Source organism: Elephas maximus, chromosome 4 (genome assembly GCF_024166365.1).
Source record: "Elephas maximus indicus isolate mEleMax1 chromosome 4, mEleMax1 primary haplotype, whole genome shotgun sequence".
NCBI classification, from domain to species: domain Eukaryota; kingdom Metazoa; phylum Chordata; class Mammalia; order Proboscidea; family Elephantidae; genus Elephas; species Elephas maximus.
In genome coordinates this window covers 61,628,830-61,641,608 of record NC_064822.1, presented here as the reverse complement: position 1 = coordinate 61,641,608, position 12,779 = coordinate 61,628,830, and the positions used below count along the sequence as shown (strand labels likewise).

General features: G+C 48.2%; 1 protein-coding gene across 1 annotated transcript; it reads right to left on the bottom strand.

The window, feature by feature from the left end:
• Positions 1 to 3,100: 3,100 nt before the first annotated feature.
• KCNA5 (potassium voltage-gated channel subfamily A member 5) lies at positions 3,101 to 10,720 on the bottom strand. The gene has a single exon (XM_049882251.1). It carries the CDS (start codon positions 10,407 to 10,409, stop codon positions 8,601 to 8,603), a length of 1,809 nt encoding a protein of 602 aa, XP_049738208.1. The 5' UTR covers positions 10,410 to 10,720; the 3' UTR covers positions 3,101 to 8,600.
• Positions 10,721 to 12,779: the final 2,059 nt, after the last annotated feature.

The window sequence follows — 12,779 nt, the reverse complement described above, 5'->3', positions numbered from 1 at the left end:
TTACACTAGTGTCGCATTACAAGCACTCAGAAATTCCTGAAGATCAGATCTTGTGTTGGAGAACATTTGTAGGATTACCGAAAAATTGAGCCAAAAGCTACTAAAATTAGCCTTCAGATGATTCAGGAGGCCAATCATTAGAAAACTAAAGACACACACAAAAAGACAAAGCTCATCGTTCCTATGTAAAAATCGAGATTACTGTTGACCTCTCATTATATTTAGGCACATGGACCTGATCTGTGTCAAAGGCCACGTGCAAGGAGCTAAGGGAGCCATGGAGAATCACAAGGCACCATCTGTTCTGAGCAGCCAGCTCATGGCTTAGGAGATAAGACATGGGCACAAATAACCAATCCAAAGGATAAAGTGACGAGTGACATGAAAGGGCTGTGGGAGTTGAGAGGAGGGTTCATGGGGACAAGAGGATCTGGAAGACTTACATTAACAAACACTGAGTCTATTATCTTTCCCTCAGTCCCCTGCTGAAGGACCAGCTCTTCCAGTAATCCTGACTCAAATTTAACTCCACTGGACTTTTTTTTTTTTTTTTGGACTTACATCGAGGAGCTCTGGTGGAGCAGTGGTTAAAGAGCTCAGTTGCTAACCAAAAGCTTGGTTGTTCAAACCCACCAGCAGCTCCATGGGAGAAAGGTGAAGCAGTCTGCTTTCCATAAATATTTACAACACCGGAAATCCTATGGGGCAGTTTTCTTCTGTTCTGTAGGGTCACTATGAGTCAGAATCAACTCAAGAGTGGAGGGTTTGGTTTTGGGGTGGACTTACAACAATCTCCAAAATCTTTAAGCATAATTACATTTCTCTGGGGCATTGATTACCGATTCTTTGATCTTATTTTTGGTTTTGTTTGTAATGATTCTCCCATGTGTCTCCTTTACAGGCAGGTGTAGGCTGCCCACCTCAACCCATGAGTTTCGTGGAGCAGAATTTGTGTCATTTCTATCCCTACTATAAAACAACCAAAACCAAACCCAGTCCCATCGAGTAGATTCCAACTCATAGCGTTATACTTAAGGGCATGTACCAACAGATGCTAGATGCCAGGACCAAACAGAATTACTTCTTCAGTGTGCAGGTCATGCACAAGAAAGTCTATGGAGAACACATGAAAGGAGGACTGAGCAGGTCTCCTTGCTGATCAGTGCTTATTTTCATTTCCTATATAGTCCACATCTTTTCACTTCTCTCAAAGAAGGGGCTGGTTTATGTCCCTCAAAAAGATATGTTCAAGTCCTAATCCCTGGTACATGTGCATGTGACCTTATTTGGAAACACAGAGTTTGTAGGTGTAATTAGTTAACATGTGGTCACACTAGAATGGGGTGGACCCTAATCCAATATGACTGGTGTTTTTATAAAACAGAAGAGACACAGAAGGAATGTGGCCATGTGAAGACAGAGGTAGTGATTGGAGTCTTTCACAAGCCAAGGAATGCCAAAGATCACCAGCAGTTCCAGAAGCTAGGAGAGAGGCATGGAACAGGTTCCCCCCTCAGAGCCTTCAGAAGGAATCACCATGGCCAATACTCTGATTTTGGACTCCTGCCCTCCAGAACTGTGAGACAATAAATTTCCGTTAAGCCACTTTGTGGTACTTGTTACGACAGCCCTAGAAAACAAATTCAAGATGATCAAAGCTAAGTTTACCATCTAGGTGTAAATGGAGCTTTCATTCTTAATTTCCAAGCAACCACATTTGCATATATTTAGCTTTCCCACCATGCTCTCTTTTGGACCCCACTACACCTCCTTCTTATATTTTGCAATTCCTAGCCCCGGTGATGCAGTGGTTAAGAGCTCAGCAGCTAACCAAAAAGTTGGCAGTTCGAATCAATCAGCTGCTCCTTGGAAACCCTATGAAGCAGTTCTACTCTGTCCTATAGGGTCGCTATGAGTTGGAATCGACTCCAGTACAATGCATTTTTTTTTTTTATATTCCTGATCTTTGAATAGTTACGAGGGCCAACAAGTCTCTGGGCTTCTTCCTCCCCTGCCCCTGCCTCTCACCTCAGGATCTGCCTCACTCCACAGCTCCACATTGCTTACCCGGCTTTTTGGAACTGACTCACAATCTGCCTAGGTCTCCTATTGGTTGACCAAACAATCAAGGGGCACCTAAGGGCCTTTGACCCTCAAAATTTAAAAAAACATATATCAGATTTAAACACATTGCTTGCCTTGCGGCAGAAATTTGTATTGTGCTTTTTTTGGTGAGGCGGTCCAGCTGCGTCTTTCTGGTGTGCTGCCTAGAATGGCAGGACCCACATTCCTGCTTTTTGATGGCACGTGGCCAGGGGTGGTCACTGGAATTAAAAAGGCTGCCTGTAGCACTCCGGAAACCCTGGTAGTATAGTGGTTATGTGCTATGGCTGCTAACCGAAAGGTCAGCAGTTTGAATCCACCAGGCACTCCTTGGAAACCCTATAGGGCAGTTCTACTCTGTCCTATAGGGTTGCTAGGAATCAGAATTGACTCGACAGCAGCAGGTTTGTTTTTTTTGGTTGGTGGCACTCCAGTAATCCTTGACTTTTCCAGCCCCCCGCCACAACTGAGGTCTCTTCTCCAGCATCCTCCATTTCTTCAATCTGCAGAAAAATCTAGGCTCCCTCCTAGTGTCCCCCTAGTCCCCACACCCCTGTCCCCATGTTTCTCTGCATTCAATTCCTCTCATGCTTCAACTCAAATGTCATCTCCCAGAACATTTCCTAAAATACGATCTCTCTCCCCCAATTACTCCCAGTCATACCATTGTTCAGTTTCTTCTGGCTCTTACCTCAATTTAAAAATTATGTCTTTATTAATTTGCTTACTTGATTGTTCACTCTCCCACTAGACCAGAAAGCCAGTCAAGAAAGATCCCTTGTCAGTTATCCCCAGAGCCTAGCACAGTGCCTGCCTCATATTAAATATTTTTTGGATAAATATTTATTGAATAAATGGAGAGATGAATGAAAGGTTGTACTTAGCACACTGGAGTATAAAAGTTTACTCCCCTATTTTCCCCACTAGACAGTGAGATGCTTATATAAAAGCCCTTGTTTATCACAATGCTATATTCCCATTGTCTATACAGGCTTGACATTTGCAATAAATCTAAGTTGAATTGTGTAAAATCAAATTAGGGGAGCAGATCAGAGCTTCCCAGCATGACTGGACACCCAGAAGGCAACCTTCATGGGCAGGCTAGAGACAGATAAACTGACGTGACAGGATTGTGCCTGGGGTGGTGGGGAGGGGGCTGCTCAATGAGAATTGGATATTGTCATGCAGAAGGAACAGAGTTGAAGAGCAGAGAGAAATCCAGCCTACAAATCAGCGGACACAATTCCAGATTGCTTTACTGGTTTACTTTAATTGGGAGTATGATCTTGAGTAAATTGCCTCCCGTCTCAGCCTCAGTTTGCTCATCTGTAAAATGAGCAGGACAGACAAGTTTATTTGAGAAGTTCCTTCTAGCTGAAACATGCCATGGTGCAAAGTCTGACATTAGAAAATAAATGCCAGTTAAAAGGGAAGGTAATAATCATCTTGATCTCCCTGGAGGCATGTGGTCTGGAGATGATTCATTCCAGGTCAGACCATATACCCCCAACCCATGCACACACTCCTATGAATGTACACACCATGTGGCACCTCCACCCATGCACACACTTCTACCTGTGCACACCATGTACACGCACCCTCACCCATGCACACACCTGTATATGTGCACACCATATGCACATACACCCACCCATGCATATGCCGCTATACATGTGCATTCTATATGCACACACCCCCACCCACACATAAATCAAAAACCAAACCCAGTGCGCATAGCCCCACTCGTGCATACATTCCTATTCATGTTCACACAATGTGCACACAGAAGCTCCACCAGTCCGGGGCCCAGCTCCATAGCAAGGGAAGAGCCAGGTGAAGAAGGACAGATGAAGTATATCCTAGGCTCCCCGTGGGATGTCATTTCTAGGAAAAGACTAAGAACCAGAAGGAGGAGGCTCATCCTCTTGCAGTTGGAACCTACTTCCACCCAACAGCTCAGGGAAAACCAATCGCCCAGAGTCCTAGGCAGGATTTGCAATGTAGTATTTTCTTCCTCCTGTCCCACAGTCATCTAGAAAAATCTAATTTTCATTAGGAAACAGAAGTAAGACACACCTTCCTTACATGGCCTTGCCTGGGCTAAGAAATCCCAGCATGGGGCTTTTATTTGCAATGAATGTAAGTTAAATTGAGTAAAATCAAATCTGGGGAGCAGGCCAGTGCTTGATGGGCATGGCTGGACCCCCAGGAGGCAGCCCTCTGTGTGACAGATAAACTGATGTGGCAGGGAGGTACAGCTTTCAAGCTAAAGCTGTACTGGGTTTGCTTTTTAAATAATTGTGTTCTGAATGGTTATAAAAGTACCTACATAATAGCCTCAATTTTTCCTCTTGGACTACAAAACCTAAACTATTTGCTATCTGGCCCTTTACAGAAAAAGTTTGCCAACTCCTGTCTTAAACAACCACTGAGCCCATCTGCTATTATTGGTCAAATTCAGGCTCCTCTTGTGGTCAGCAGGAGCAGCACCGGGCCCTTCACTCCAGACTCTACCTCTGAACGGTGCACTGGGGAGGTAACCATGACTCTCCCCTAGGCTACTCCTCTTGTTTTCCTTATCTGGAATGTCCTTCTTTGTCCTAGCCACCCATCCAGTCTTCCAGAAGCCTTTTTTGTCTACTCCAGTCCTCATTAACCCTCCCTCTCCTGATCCATAATACTTCATTTTGGAACCACGTACAAGGTACTTGACCACATACTGCGTTGCATGATTCGCTTTTAATTTACACTCATGGTTTCCCCCACTGAGAACATAAGCTATGTGAAGGCAAGGCTCACAGCCTGGTGGTTTATCCCATATCCACCACCACACTAGGAGAGTGTGGGCTAGAGTAGCTGTTGGGTAGACATGCACTGCTGGGGCCCATCAACAGGGAAAAGCACTTGAACATCACCCAGGGTCAAATTCCAGTGTGCACAAGACTGCCATTTCTGGAGGGGACTTAGAGTAACGTGTCCCTGCACCAAGAGAAATGCTTTGCTCTACCACAAGCCAGAAGTACTCATATCCTTAACACCAGAGTAACTCAAATCCCAATTTGGTGGAAAAATTCCTAAAGGTACTGGTACTCACTTTCATTTCTCCTCCAGGGAGTGTCCCAGGCAAGGTGAATCAAGGAACTGAGCTTTTAAAGATGCAAAAAGAATTTTCCTGAACCTGGAATTGCTCAGGGTTCAGCAAGTGTATGGACAGAACAAAAAAAAAAACTAAGTGCCGAAAAGTGGAGGCCAGGTGCTCTAGGGCAGAGAAGCTGGCCTTATACAAGTATACGATACCCAAGAGCAACCCTTCTCTCAGTGCTGCGGTTGCCAAAGCTGGTAGATTATAAACCCAGGGATGGTTTCCTGTCCTACAGGCCAAGAAGCAGCATCTGGATAAAAAAGCTTGGCTGAGTCCACTTGATTTAATCTCCTCAGGAAGGTAAAGCCTGTGGAAAATCAATGACTTCAGAGAGTGGGAGGTAAGAGGAGGACAGGAAGGGACTCCTTACCTCAGGTAGCCTGGGTAAGAGCCTTGGCATTCAGAGTCTTTCTTGTTTGTTAATCACGTAAAAAAGCAAACTATAGTGACTGGCAAAAGATAGTGGAGCTCACTCCCAGCATCATAGCAACAGGTATACTGAGAACATGGAGAGATGAAAAATACTTTGAACTGACTGATGGGTTCCCCTCCCAGTGCCCCAGGACTGATACCAGGTCACTGGCCTCCAGGATCAGAGGCTACAACAGGAGTGCCCAACTCTGGGGTTTCCAACTCTGGGGTGACCTCTCGGATGACCTTGATTCTTTTTGTAAATCTACCTACAGTAACCTCTTGCCCTAGCAAATGGGTTGACTCACACCCTCATTTCCTCCACTCTATCCTTGAGGATTCACGTAAGATGGCACCCATTCACTGGGCCTTTTAAAGATGTAGCCTATTCGAATTGGACAAATATCTGTCAGGCACCTGGACATATCTAACACCTGGGTGCTGCTCTCTCTTCTTGTTGATTTAAAGTCTAAAAGAACAGACGTTCTGGTCAAATGTGGGGACTAGCTTTTGTGTTTTTACGGAGGATGGAGCCCTAGGAGTTACATACAAAAAAAAAAAAAAAAAACGAAACTCTGTTGCCAACCAGTCAGTTAAGACTCTTAGCCACCCTACAGGACAGAGTAGAACTGCCCACAGGCTTTCCAAGGAGCAGCTGGTGGATTCGAACATAACCAGACTCAGTCATTCGCCATTTGCTAAACTACAAACATTAGCTTTAAAGGCATAGGAGGGCTTGGAGGTGAGACCGTGTGGCATTGAGCTTTGGCAAGATGCCCTGCTTTTAGGCAGACTGTAAATTATAAATAAAGTGTCTCTGTTCTTCTTCCTTTGCTCGAGTGCTCTGCCACCACAAACCTTCTGTTTCCTCCTCAGATTTGCTGTGCACAGTTTTTGACAGGAAGTGGCTCTGTGCATCCACAGACGCTAGCTTTTATTATTGTGTTGACTTCTAACTTAAACCCACAATTCCCAGACAGCATTTTAGCAGATCCTCCCTCACCCTTGTGGAGATCTGACTACACGCTCAGGACTAGCTAGGAACCCTCCTGTTGTCGTGAGGAAGGTGCCACTGCAGGTTATCCGTCAGCCCTGGCGAGGAGGTGAAACAGCCATTCTTTTGATTAATCAGCAGAAAAAGCAAAGGCAGGAAAGTGGAGCCTCACAGTAGACAGTTAATCCCAGGGAAAAACTGTAGCTAGTGTTGTAACTACTGTAACATTTTGCCGCCACCATCTAGTGAAAAGGAACAAGGGGATTCATTCTGAGCTTAGGGATTACGCAGGGCAAGGCCGCAGTTTCTAGAAACCAGCCTTTAACGTGAACAAGCAAATCCTTCCATTTGGCTACTGGCTGCTACTGTCCACTATACAGGCACCACACTGTCCTCTGCTGTACCACAGGGGGTGTGAACCAGAAAGCACTGGGTTCTTTGTGACTTTCCCACCAGGGCTGTGCTTGTGTGCACAGGCTTCGTATCTGTGGGAATCAAACTTGTTTCTCAGAGCTGTTGAGAGCCACGTTAAAAAAAAAAAAAAGAAGAAAGAAAGAAAATTAAACCCTTTGCCATTGAGTCGATTCTGACTCATAGCAATCGTATAGGGCAGAGTAGAATTGCCCCCTAGGGTTTCCAAGGAGCCGCTGATGGATTCGAACTGCCAACCTTTTGGTTAGCAGCGGATCTCTTAACCACTGAGCCACCAGGACTCCATGAGCCATGTTAAGTACAGCTTAAAACCTGCAGACAAAGCAGAATTCAGAACTCCAGCCCCAGAAGACCTTGTTGGAGCTTCATGTGTGGGGGGAGGGGGCAGGGGAGAGGTCTGGCCATCCTTTCCCTTCTAGCTCCATCCACTCTCCGTGCTGACACACAGTTGAGTCTAATACCACATCAGACAGCTTGTCGCAATGGTGTCCCTATCACAAACAGCTTGAGATAAACAGAATTCTCCCGCTTTCTGTGAGGCACCAAGGGGGCCCATCCAAAAGATGTCACTGATCAAAACCTTAGCTCTCCAAGTTTTCTACTGCAGTCGGAGCATTTGCTCTGACTCCAAAACCAGAAACTGCAAGTGGCAGACCGAGAAATTAAAAATAATAATAAAAAAAAATACATCGGCTAAAGAAAAACTAACACTTGCCTCAACCAAGTAACATTTTATTTCCTGGGATAAAAATAAAGAGAATGAATTATCAGAAGTCTGCCTCCACCATCATTAAAATCCTTTTTGAAGAAAGTTATGAGAATTGTTTAAGGCGCACAGAAAAGTCAGGTTTGCCTTTTTCCCAGAGTATTTCCTGGCGAGACACGGAGCATCAATACCACATCCCAAAAAAGAGAGGCTTGAGGGCCCGGGAACCAGAACAGCCAACCAGCATCTCTGGCTCTAATGTAAGTATCACAGAAAAACAACTCTCTCCTCCGTAAACACAACATATGTCATGAAAATATATCCAAAATATCTCCAGGTGAACTACAGTACAAAATCCACTTGCCAGTCATAAAAATAAGATTTGCCTCTATACACAAATATAATCATATGTAAAGCAAACTTGGAACACACAGATGAGGGGAGCTTACAAAATCTCTTGGGATCTGGGCTATTTAAAGTCATTTTTTGTTTGGGTTTTCCCTCTGCTGGGTATAGGAAACTGGCTACAAATACAGCCATTTCACAGCGCTCACCATTTCAACAGCTCTTGCGTCATGGAATGTGGTACTTTTTAAAAATAGGCGACCCTTGGTGTTATGGAAAAAAAAAAAAAAGAAGAGGAAAAATGGGGGGTCAAGGGAGGAGGAGAAGGAGGGAGAGAAAGAGGGAGCAAACTTAGGCTACAGGGTAGGCTTGAAACACTCTGTGGTAAAAAGTAGAGACCCGGGTTCAGGAGACCTACATTGTCCCCCACCCCACTTCCCCCCATCCCAGTCTGCCTTGATCTTGGTTTACAGATCTGTTTCCCTGCTGGTGTCCAGGCAAAGAGCATACAGGGACCTCGGTAAGTCCACATTGCTCTTAGCCTTGAGGTTGCATTTTTCTACAGGGCAGCTGCCCCTTCGGGCTCCGTCTGCATTCTCCAGGGACCCCCCAGCCTTGCCAAGGGAAACCTTGCTCCAGCTGGCCTTGTGCAGGCCTCCACCATCAGGCCCTGTCCCCTGGCTCTGGCTTCCCTGCTCTTCCTTAAGGGCTGCCTGGTCCTCGTGGTCCGTCTCCCGGTGGTAAAAGTAGTTGAAGTTGGAGACAATGACGGGCACTGGCAGTGCGATGGTGAGGACCCCAGCAATGGCACACAGAGAGCCCACGATCTTGCCCCCAACAGTGATAGGCTTCATGTCCCCATAGCCCACAGTAGTCATGGTGACGACTGCCCACCAGAAAGCATCCGGGATGCTGGAGAAGTGGGTCTCCTGGGTGTCGGCCTCCGCGAAGTAGACGGCGCTGGAGAAGAGGATGACTCCAATGAAGAGAAAGAAGATGAGCAGGCCCAGCTCTCGCATGGAGGCCTGCAAGGTCTTGCCCAGGATCTGCAGCCCCTTGGAGTGGCGGGAGAGCTTGAAGATGCGGAACACCCGGACCAGGCGGATCACTCTGAGGATGGCCAGGGACATGGCCTGCTGCCCATTCTGGCCACCTCCTCCACCTCCTGGTTGTTGCTCTGCCAGCTCGGTGCCCAAGGTGATGAAGTAGGGGAAGATGGCCACCACGTCGATGATGTTCATGATGTTCCGAGAGAAGTCGGCCTTGCTAGGGCAGGCGAAGAAGCGCACCAACAGCTCGAAAGTGAACCAGATGACACACGTGGTCTCCACAATGAAGAAGGGATCGGCCAGGGTCCTAGGCAGAAGCGGTGCCACTGTTGAGCCAGGGGGAGGCACCATGGCCCCGCTGCCATTGGCACCTGGGGCAGGAGCAGGAGGCTGGTGGGGTACTGGGGGATGGCGGAGCAACTCTCCTTCATCCCTGAATTCAGGCAGGGTCTCCAAGCAGAATGTGATGATGGAAATGAGAATGACCAAAACCGAGACGATGGCGATGGCCCGAGCGGACCCAGAGCTTTCCGGGTATTCGAAGATAAGCCACACCTGACGTTGAAACTCATTGCGGGGCAGGGGCTTCTCCTCCTCTTTAATGAAGCCCTCATCCTCCCGGAAGCGCTCCATGGCCTCGTCCCCCAGCTGGTAGAAGCGGATCTCATCCGCGAACACATCCAGCGAGACATTGACCGGCCGCCGCAGCCGGCCCCCTGACTGGTAATAGTAGAGGATGCCATCAAAGCTGGGCCGGTTGCGGTCGAAGAAGTACTCGTTCCTCAGCGGGTCGAAGTAGCGCAAGCGCTTGGCCGGATCCCCCAGGAGGGTGTTGGGAAACTGCGCCAAGGTGCCCAGCTGCGTCTCGAAGCGCAGTCCGGAGATGTTTATGAGGACGCGCTGGTGGAGAAGGGACCCAACGCCCAGCGCCGGATCGTCTGCCATGCCCACGGCAGGGTCGCCTTCTCCCTCCTCGTCCTCCGAAAGAGGTGGTCTAGGCTGCGGCAGCTCCCGGGGCAGCGGTGACAGAGACCGCCCTCCCGGGTCTGCGTCCCTTTGCGCGCTGCTCCCCCTTGGTGCCGGCTCTTTGCTTCCTTCACTGAGCTCAGCCGTCGAGGGACATTGGAGCTCTCCCCCTGTGACTTGGCCACAGCTTGCAGGGGTCTCACCTCCTCCTCGGACGGTCAAGGCACCGCCATTCTCCAGGGGCACCAGGGCGATCTCCATGGCCCAGGGGCAGGGGGCATGCTGAGCCCCTACCGACCGGCTCCGGTGGCACCCGCTCACGTTCCTCCGGGCGCCTGGCGTCAGGCTTCTCCCCCGCGGGTCGTTTGGCCGGCCCCACTTTGGGGCGGGCTGGGTTGGCTGGCAAGATCCCTTCGCTTGGCCCTGACGTCAAGAAGCCGCTGGCCTGCTCTCTGCTTCTCTCTCTGTTCTGGCAGCCGGTTACCAAGCAGCCAAAAAGCTTCTTTCCCGCAGATGCAACCTTCAGCCGCTCCTCTCTGGCTGCGCGGCGCTCGACCTCCAACCTCGGCAGCTCCCCTCCTTCCCCCCGTCCCCTCTTCCTCCTCCCGCCTCCCTTCCCGGGTCTCGTGGCAGCGGGTGTCTCCCCGGAAGGCGCAGCTGGGGCCCCGGGCTAGGGAAGGGAGGGGGGCCGAGGAGGGCGCAGCCGGGCAGAGGGAGGGAGGGAGGGAGTGGGGAGGATGGAGGAACAGGTTGTACCGAGAGCGCTGAAACTCCCAGGGCAACCAGATGAGAATAGCTCTGGATTTCAGTTCACCTGGGAATCCGCTGAACGCCGAGTGGACTCTAGGGGAAATGAATTGCCTTGCGTTGAAGGCATGAGGCTTGGAGCTGGGTCAGCGTATAAGAGACGGGAGAAAACAGTTTTAAATTTTTCCTTTGGAAGAATAGTGGTATCCCATCTATGGGAAGAATGGGGGAGGGAAGGCGGGAGGGAGCGGACGTGGCAGAATGTTGGCCTTTGAATAATTAAACAAATAAACACTCTCCAGACTAGTGCAGAAGCTAAACCCACAATAAGGCACGCGGCTGAAATCTTGGCGTTTCCCCCTGCCCAAACCTATTGCTAGGGAGTCAATTCCAACTCCTAGCAGCCCTATAGGACAGAGTAGACTACCCCATAGGGTTTCCAAGAAGCTCTTCGTAGATTGGAACTGCAAACCTTCTGGTTTGCATCCAAACACTTGACCACTATGCCACCAGGGTTTCCCCTGTCAGTAGCCTTGATTCCCAATCCAGACTGAGGTGCCAGGCCAGGACAGACCCAGGCAGGCAATCCCAGGCAAGCCGCCTCATCAGATTGACTGCCTAGCCACATAACCCAAAGGACACACAGCCCTTCTGTTCTCTCCACCAAATTTTATTTGCAAAAAACTAACAGGGAAGGAGAGGAGGGATGAAGAGATCCTGGGAAGGACTGTTTCCGCTGGTGAAGCACAGAGCTACAAATGGAGCAAGTTTGTCTGCAGAGGCAGAGTTTATGACTGAGAGCCAGGGAGGTTACAGAATCCACACTAGAGAATTCCCAGGAGCAGAATAATAGCAACCAGCATTTACGTGCTCTTATTATGTATCAGGCCCATTCTCAGCACTTTACAAATATTGAGTCTTGTATTTCTCACAGCAACCTATTTTGTGGTGTTGTTGTCATTGTGTGCTTTAAAGCCAGTTCTGACTCATAGCTACCCTATAAAAAATAGGACAGAGTAAAACTTCCCCATAGCGTTTCCTAGGCCATAAACTTTATGGGAGCAGATCACCAGGTCTTTCATCCCACAGAGCTGTTGTTGGTTTTGGACCACAGACCTTTCAGTTAGCAGCTCAGCGCTTTAACCATTGTGCCACCAGGGCTCCTTAACCTATGTTGTAAGAACTACTATTATTCCCTATTTTGTAAGTGCCATTATTATCTGTTGGTTTGTCTCCCGTGGTGGCTTGCATGTTGCTGTGATGATGGAAGCTATGCCACTAGTATTTCAAATACCAGCAGGGTCACCCAGGGTGGATAGGTTTCAGCAGAGCTTCCAGAGTAAGACAGACTAGGAAGAAAGACCTGGCAATCTACTTCTGAAAAACTGGCCAGTGAAAACCTTATATATAGCAGCATATATATTGTCTGATATAATGCGGGAAGATAAGCCCCTCACGCTGGAAGACACTCAAAAGACGACTGGGAAAGAGCTGCCTCCTCAAAGTAGAGTCAACCATAATGACTTGGATGGAGTAAAGCTTTCGGACCTTCACGTGCTGATATAGCACCAGTCACGATGAGAAGAGACAGCTGCAAATATCCATTAGCAATCGAAACGTGGAATTTACAAACTATGAATTTAGGAAATTTGGAAGCTATCAAAAATGAAATGGAATACTTGAAGACTGATATCCTAGGCATTAGTGCACTGAAAGGGATTGGTATTGGCCATTTTCAATCAGACAATCATATGGTCTACATGCCGAGAATGACACCATGAAGAGGAATGGCATTGCTTTCATCCTCAAAAAGAATATTTCAAGACCTATCCAGAAGTACAATGCTGTCAGTGATAGGACAATATCCATATGTCTTCCAGGAAG

Excerpts from the sequence above, each read along its gene's own strand:
- KCNA5 (XM_049882251.1), bottom strand. The coding sequence starts at position 10,409 with ATGGAGATCGCCCTGGTGCCCCTGGAGAATGGCGGTGCCTTGACCGTC.